We start from the raw sequence: 8,983 nt of genomic DNA, 5'->3' as shown, positions 1-8,983 counted from the left end.
GTCACACCATCACACTGTATCAGTCATACCATCACACTGTATCAGTCATACCATCACACTTTATCAGTCATACATCACACTTTCTCAGTCATACCATCACACTTTATCAGTCATACCATCACACTTTCTCAGTCATAACATCACACTTTATCAGTCATACCATCACACTTTATCAGTCATACCATCACACTTTATCAGTCATACCATCACACTTTATCAGTCATACCATCACACTTTATCAGTCATACCATCACACTTTATCAGTCATAACATCACACTTTCTCAGTCATACCATCACACTTTATCAGTCACACCATCACACTGTATCAGTCATACCATCACACTTTATCAGTCATAACATCCCACTTTCTCAGTCATACCATCACACTTTATCAGTCATACTATTACACTTTATCAGTCATACCATCACACTTTATCAGTCATACCGTCACACTATCAGTCATACGTCACACTTTATCAGTCATACTATTACACTTTATCTATCACGTCTAATAACACACTACTTAATCAGGAAGTAGTCGTGTGTGTGTGGTTTGTCTGTGTTTATGTGCATGGTCTGTGGTGAGTTTGATTACACTATGTTATGTCTATATACGCATCAGTACTTTTGGGAGTCTGTACACGTAACACAACTAATGTCACAACAGCAGATTAAAAGTCATAACATGTCTGTGTGAACATTAGTTAGTTTGTAAGCATGTACGTATGCATGTGCTCATTGTCTGTATTGACTAAAACAAGCACTTTTACAGAAATTACTATTAATGTGCACTGTCCCTTTAAAAACTAGTTGTGTGTGTGTGTGTGTGTGTGTTACTGACAATCAATCCCATTGCAGTTATCGGCTCCATTGTCTGTAACAGTGACCTCGTTGTTAATGGCTATGTCCTGACAACTTCTCCTTCTCTCCATTACAACAGCCACTCACTTTCACTTTCACTCCCATCTGATTCTCAAATGAGTGAATAAACATTCCCATTCCCTTACAAAACCAGGGTGGGGCAATATAATCCATGACAGTATAGAATAATTATATAATATATATTTTACAATTATTTAGCATTTCATAATACACACACTACTTGGTTCATAATATTGCACTTTCTATATCTGGCTTGTTAATGAAAATAGGACATCCATATCTTAAACTTCTGTCATCTCCAGAAACATTTTTTCAATTTTAACTATAGCTAGTATGTCATTTTTTTTAATTCATCAAAACTCGTATCTAACCCTTTGGGCAACTTGACGCAATCAAGATTGAATTCAAAACACTGCCTGCCCTCATCCACTGTGTGAGGCTCAACTCAGCTCGATCAAACAGACAGAAAGAATAATTTTACTTGAGTTGGACAGGTGTGAATGACGCCATGTTATGACCCCGGGAAGAATCACAGAATAAGTCAAAAGAAAATTATTAAATGTCGTTTGACTTTAAATGTGGATTATATTTAGTCCTAAATTATATTTTGCAAAGTCTTGACTGTAGTCGCCAGCATATTTAATACAGATATAAGTGAATGGAAGCAATTGGAGCCAGGAAGATGGGTCTTTGGGAAAAGGCAGCAATGACTGGACACAATCTATTGTCGGAGGTCAGGAGTCGGCTTAAAAACATTCTTTCCATTGAGTGTCGTCGCCAGTCACCCCTCCCCCGGGAGCCTAGGTACCTGCATGCTATTGTGAACTAGGTACCTGCATGCTATTGAAAAACGGAGGAGAGAGGCAGGTTTCTCCATATGTTGTCCCTCCCCTCGCGAGTGCTGCTTTAAATAGCGAGAGAGAGCTCAGCTGTGACATCGACACAAAGACACTTGTTGAGAGCATCTCCTCCGGCTCACCTTGCAGTCACGCTAAAGACAACTTGTTCAAGGAGAACCACGACGCTATTTTCCTTCAAGAAATCTTAAAGTCACGAAATTACAGGTAACGTTTCCATCTCTTTTATCTGATGATGACCATGTAAAAAAAACTCGATGTATTTGTTTTTAACGTTTCACTGCATGATGGTATTTTCAATGACATAATGGTTATTATTTTCAGCTATTGGCTTGATTAATGGTTAGCCTTCACTATCACATCATAAATTATACACTTTTTGGAATACGGACGTTGGCTTTTGTCTAATTTAATTAAGGGATCTACTAATTAACAGTTGTGGAAAACATACCCAATTGACATATGACTAAAAGTAAAGTTACCTTAATAGAAAAGTCACAGTAAAAGTCTAAAAGTATTTGGTTTTAAATATACTTATGTATTTACTAAAATATTCTTAGATGTCAAAAGTAAAACAAATCATTTCAAATTCCTTATTTTAAGCAAACCAGATGGTAAAATTCTTGTGGATAGCCAGGGTTACACTCGGACATAATTTACATACGAAGCATTTGTGTTTTGTGAGTCGGCCAGATCAGAGGCAGTAGGGACGACAAAGAATGTTCTCTTGATAAGTGCGTGAATTGGATCATTTTCATGTCCTGCTAAGTATTCAACATTTATTTTTGGGTGTCAGGGAAAATGGAGTAAAAATAACATTTTATTTAGTAATTTAGGCTAGTGAAGTAAAAGTTGTGAAAAATATAAATAGTAAAGTACAGATTCCCCGCAAAACGACTTAATTAGTACTTTAAACTAGTTGTATTTAAGTACTTTACACCACTGCCAATTAATATTGTAAATAAAACAATTCTGGTCTATTTTAGTTCAGCGTTACCCATTCACTATGTAATGTTTTGCTGTCTAGTACACCACCATGAATGACCAATTACCACAATAATATTAGGCCTATGTTTATTCACATGTATTTTAAATCTATTTATTCACGCTGGTACGATAGTTTCATATTCCCATTGAGACAACTCAAAGCTTTTGAAATAAGCTTGTATCGTCGACAACATGTGCAAGCATGTATATGTGTTACGGTTTTCTTCGGGTGAAAGAGAGGACCAAAATGCAGCGTGGTAATTTTGATACATGTTTAATTAAGAAAGAACACGATCAATACAAAAACAATAAACGTAAAAACCGAAACAGCCTAAACTGATGCAAACTAACAGTGACAGTAACAATCACCCACGAAACACTCAAAGAATATGGCTGCCTAAATATGGTTCCCAATCAGAGACCACGATAAACACCTGCCTCTGAGAACCACTTCAGGCAACCATAGACTTTTCTAGATAACCCCACTACACTACAATCCCGATACCTACAAAAACCCCAAGACTAAACACACCACATAATAAACCCATGTCACACCCTGGCCTAACCAAAATAATGAAGAAAACACAAAATACTAAGACCAGGGCGTGACAATATGAAGTATAAGCTTGATAGTGCAATGCATCTGACTGTTGATTACATTTGTAAATATTTAATTGTATTGATCTTTAACAAATACATTATTAGTAGTAGTAGGAGTATATCTTAACCATCTGGATCTCCGTTACTCTATCAGGAATGGACAATAGCAGCAGACTGATGTTCGCAGTCGTCATGGTAATGGCGTACATGATGATGGGAGCCCAGACCCAGAACTCCTTAGCAGCCACGAACGTCACTATGGCAGCTAATGTTACTATTACAGGACCCAACATAACAACGAACCTTAGCACAACACATTCCCCGGGCGTAAACATCACAATCAATGGTACCATGGCACCCAACAAAACAATGTCTCCGACGGCTGTGGTACCTGTTGTCAACACTATTACAGGACCCAACATAACAACGAACCTTAGCACAACACATTCCCCGGGCGTAAACATCACAATCAATGGTACCATGGCACCCAACACAACAATGTCTCCGACGGCTGTGGTACCTGTTGTCAACACTACAGCTCTCACGGTGAGTTGCCTAAACTATATGTCTCACTCGGTCTCCCAGAGTCTAGAAGAAGGAAGCAATCTCCATCTCTCAGTTTTTCCTTTCAACTAATTATCTCTCTCTCTCTCTGATAAACTTCACACACTGCCATGAAAACTGAAAGCAGATTTAGCAAAGTGCCTGTTTGGGAGTTTCGTTTGCACTCATATGCTACACTATTTCCAAAGAAATGACAGCAACTAATGATGAACTCTTCATACACAGGTAAACATCTCAATGACAGAATGTGGAAAGACTCAGCTCTGTGCTGCTCAGCCAGTAAACTGTAATCCGGCCGTGGCTGGTTCCTGTTTCTTCGTCTCCACCCAGCAGTCCTCTGGACAGACTTTCTTCTTCCAGCTACGAGGAATGTCCAGTGGCTACATCGCTGTAGGCTTGTCCAAAACTTCCACACAGGTATGGAAAACTGCCTTCAGAATCACTATACCTTTTACAAAACAAGGGAGTTGGTGTTGGGTTATTGACATTGGGAAGAAATGGCTAAAATTAATACTTTTAAAAGGATTATTTATTTGAATTCATCCTCTCTCTCTCCTCTACAGGATAGTAACGCCACCGCCTTTGTGTGCGCCAACAACAACGGCAACGTGAATTTCTTCACCGCTCTCCTCGACAAAGGAAATCTGACCTACAACACAGTGAGTTTGACCAATCAGAACACAGTGTTTCATTTGTGACTTTCTGGAATAATTTTCAGGGTGTGGTTTGATTCCAGGCAAATTCAGGAAGTTAACTGTATGTAATCAGTGAGTTGAGTTAGACAAGATAGAGAACAAAAGTATGAGTATTCCATATGAATTCCATATATTCTTGGTGGTCATAGATGTTGGATATGACCTCAATTCTGACTCTTATTCCCTACATATACACTTGGGTGCCATTTTGGACAGTGTCTGGGAGAGTAACAGGGTACATGACTAATACTACACTGTAGGCCTACTGACATTTGACTGATGGTAATTGTGGTAAAACCTTTGTGTTGGGTAGCTGCCTGTGGACTCTGTGAAGGGCTCAGTCAACGATCAGACCATCCAGTGCACCTTCTCTGCTACTGTCCCCAAAGCTACGGCCACCCGGAGCATCGACACCAGCTTCTACCTCTCCATCTTCAATGGATCCTTTATTAACGGTGAGGCACTCATCCATACACGCTCCTGGTGAAGTTCCCCTTAGGTACAGATCTAGGATCAGCTCCCCCTACCCCAATCCTCACCTTAACAATTACTGGAGGAAATGCTAAACTGACCTCGGAACAGCATATAGGGGTCCGTCTTCAACTCTTTCTCTCTCATTGTTCTCCTCCCTCAGGAATACTGGGTCGTCCAAATGTTGTCCTGTTCAGTGATAAAGCAGTGGACCTGTCCAACCCCCAAAATGCTGTGATCAACTCTTTGAACACCATCACCACCACTACTGCTGCTCCCTCCACCACCTCCAGCCACGCCTTTGGCCTGCAGCACACCCTGTCTCAAGGTAATAACCTCCATAAGAAGCGCCACTAACACTTTGTAATAATAACATGATTAAGTATTCAACTATTTATAAAGAATGTTTCATTATTCACTTAAGCATTGAAAGCAATTGATGAATAAATGTATAATTATTTATTACGCATGTATATGACTATTCATAATGTAATTCATGGAAGTTATTATAAAGTGTTACCGTAGTAACTAATATAATCCCATATTACCTAGAGTAGACAACCAATATGAAAGGCAATATAATTTCCTCTCTCTCTCTGTTTCTCTACTACTTCTCTCTCGCCTCCATAGCTCTTCTGATCCTGCTCGGTGTACTAGGTATGATGATGCTGTAATGCAGGTCTGAAGGTGAAGCACCATGCACTCAGGAATCCTGTCTCCTTCCCTTCCTCACCTTGGCCAGGCTGCATCCCTAAATGGCACCCTATTCCCTAAATACTACTGTACCTTCACTATGTAGGGAATAGGGTGCAATTCTGGACTCAATCTGGTAACAGAACAAAGGACCATCTGAAGTTATATGCAATCATTTTTTTCCACATACTCAATAAAACACCTAGTTGTGGGTAGTAAGACATTACCCAACAGAATGAACCCAGTGATACAAGGCCAAGTACTAACATATTGTGTTGATAGACAATACCGTTCATTCAAATTCATTCATCATCTCCAGCAACATTCCCAACATCAACACTTAACTTCTATCTTGTTGACTACAAAACATAGAAGCCGCCATTTTAATATATGTTGATGTTTTGCTGGAGATGAAGATGAACTGTCCCTTTTAGAAATAACTGGGTGTAGAAACAGATCATCCATATTTGTACTGTATACCCCCATGTCATCCCCTACATGTAACTAATTTATTTGTGACAGAGGAAGTAGTTTTATAATTCTGTATTTGCTGATGTCCTGTTATGAAGGAAGACTTACGTTTGTCTGTGTTTCTTAGTGGATGTGTGAGAGTGACTTTGTGTAAATATTTGTGTATTGATGAGAGTCCACACACATACCCACGCTTGGGACAGACGTCAATTCAACATCTACTGCATTCCACATCGGTTCAAAGTAATTTAATTGAAATACCATGGAAACATTGCTTAGACCAGGGTTTGCCCAGTGGGCCATAGATTTAGTAATAAAGGCTGCATTTAGACAGGCAGACAAGTTTATATTTTTTCCAATATTTGGTCTTATGAACAATAACATCAGTTATTTTTCAGAGCTGATCAAAAGACCTGTGTGTGTGTGTGTGTACACTATGAAGGGAGTGTGGGGGTACACTGTGTACACTATGAAATCACTGTTCTTCCTGACTACCCTTTTAAGATAAATATTTGCAATACAATCATGTTTTATTATCTTTCATGGGCATATTTTTATTGAATCTATTGACACTAAAAACCGACAACATTTAAAACACACGCAAAATCTGACACGGCTCAACTAGGGCCGCAGGTAGCCAAGCGGTTAAGAGCGTTGAGCCAGTAACTAAAAAGGTTGCTGGTTTGAATCCCTGATCCGACAAGATGAAGAATCTGATGTGTCCTCAATTAGGCAAGGCACTTAAATCAAGTTGTTCCATATAACAAAGTCTGCAAAATGGCTATCATTTAATGTAAACCTTTTTTCAAGCCACATGAAATCCATACACGCTCCTGGTGAAAGTTCCCTTAGGTACAGATCTAGGATCAGCTCCCCCTACCCCAATCCTCACCTTAACAATTACCAGAACAGCATATAGGGGTCCGTCTTCAACTCTTTCTCTCTCATTGTTCTCCTCCCTCAGGAATACTGGGTCGTCCAAATGTTGTCCTGCTCAGTAATAAAGCAGTGGACCTGTCCAACCCCAAGTCCACAATGACCACAGCTTACAATGACCACAGTCCACAATGACTACAGTGTACAATGACCACAGTCCACATTGACTACAGTGTACAATGACCACAGTCCACATTGACCACAGTGTACAATGACCACAGTCCACATTGACCACAGTCCACATTGACCACAGTGTACAATGACCACAGTGTACAATGACCACAGTCCACAATGACCACAGTCCACAATGACTACAGTGTACAATGACCACAGTCCACAATGACCACAGTGCACAATGACCACAGTGCACAATGACCACAGTGCACAATGACCACAGTCCACAATGACCACAGTCCACAATGACCACACTGTACAATGACCACAGTGAGTGATAAATGACCACACTGCACAATGACCACAGTGAGTGATAAATGAACAAAGGTCAACTTCACTCACCGTGAAAAAAGGGTTTTCTACAGCTTGATGAAACCCGACTGGAGAGGCCTGTCAAAAGTGTGATGGAGGGAGAGCCAAGATCACCTGCAGGAGAAGAACAAGGAAACACGTTTTGGAAAAATCCACAATCTTTCATTCACAGAACACTTCCTCTTTCTTAGGTGTCTCTGTGTGTGTGTGTGTGTGTGTGTGTGAGTGTGTGTGCATTCATCTTTTCCTACCTTGCCAAGACTACAATGGAAGGACTAAAATGTCCTGACAATTCACCCGAGTGTGTGTGTGTGTCTGTGTGTGTGTGTACACGCTTGTGTACGAGCACTCTTGCATTATGCAAAAACAGTTGTCTTATCATAGTCAGTAAATGTACATTTTAAATAGCATTTTATGGTCGACCTAAAAGCATTTATTTAAGAAGACACACTCCTGAATCTTACCATTATCCTCAACAGATCCTCGGACAAAGAACACTTTTTGAAGACCAGTATCTATTACACATCTGGGTGTTAGGGTCAAGGTTTTGAGCAACAGTGGAGTCAAATGATCAGGGATGATGAAACTAAATTGGATTATTTTTATATTAGGATCATAAGCAAGTTCTTTGTACGTCACTTCCACCTGAAAGAAAAGTATGAAATAATCAAACTATTATATAATGGAAGTTGAAACAGGACTGTCTGTTGCTCCTGAGGAGCATTAATCCATTGAATCGGTAATTGGTAATATCACTAGAGACTTAAATTTACATGTGTTTTGTTGATAAATGTAGATGCATTGTACAAGGCATATTGAACTGTAAATGTTCCATTTTCATACACAACAATCACGATAATCACCTGACTCTGATTGAGAAACGCCTCAGGCAGCCATAGACTATGCTATACACCCCACAAAACCCCAAGACGAAACACACCACAATAAACCCATGTCACACCCTGGCCTGACCCAATAAATGAAGATAAACATAATAAATTTTGACCAGGGCCTGACAGAACCCCCCTAAGGTGCGGACTCCCGGACGCACATCAAAACAATAGGGAGGGTCCGGGTGGGTGTCTGTCCATGGTGGCGGCTCCGGCTCCGGCGCGGGATGTGGAACCCACTCTATAAATGTCTTAGTCCCCCCTCCTCGCGTCCTAGGAGAGTCCACCCTCGCCGCCGACCATGGTCTAGTTGTCCTCACCCGGAACCCCACTAGACTGAGGGGCAGCTCGGGACTGAGGGGCAGCTCGGGACTGAGGGGCAGCTCGGGACTGAGGGGAAGCTCGGCACTGAGGGGAAGCTCGGCACTGAGGGGAAGCTCGGCACTGAGG

General features: G+C 40.6%; 1 protein-coding gene across 1 annotated transcript; it reads left to right on the top strand.

Moving 5' to 3' along the window:
* Nucleotides 1–1,808: 1,808 nt before the first annotated feature.
* On the top strand, nt 1,809–6,744 carry LOC135510429 (putative ferric-chelate reductase 1). Its single transcript, XM_064931335.1, has 7 exons — nt 1,809–1,947; nt 3,482–3,873; nt 4,117–4,308; nt 4,455–4,550; nt 4,900–5,041; nt 5,221–5,385; nt 5,688–6,744. The coding sequence occupies exons 2-7, from the start codon at nt 3,484–3,486 to the stop codon at nt 5,729–5,731; spliced, it is 1,029 nt and encodes a 342-aa protein (XP_064787407.1). The 5' UTR covers nt 1,809–1,947; nt 3,482–3,483; the 3' UTR covers nt 5,732–6,744.
* The last annotated feature ends 2,239 nt before the right edge of the window (nt 6,745–8,983 follow it).

The sequence above is a fragment of the Oncorhynchus masou genome, chromosome 23, assembly GCF_036934945.1.
Source record: "Oncorhynchus masou masou isolate Uvic2021 chromosome 23, UVic_Omas_1.1, whole genome shotgun sequence".
Taxonomy (NCBI): Eukaryota; Metazoa; Chordata; class Actinopteri; order Salmoniformes; family Salmonidae; genus Oncorhynchus; species Oncorhynchus masou.
Note: the sequence above shows the minus strand (reverse complement) of the source record. Positions and strands in the feature narration are given on the sequence as shown.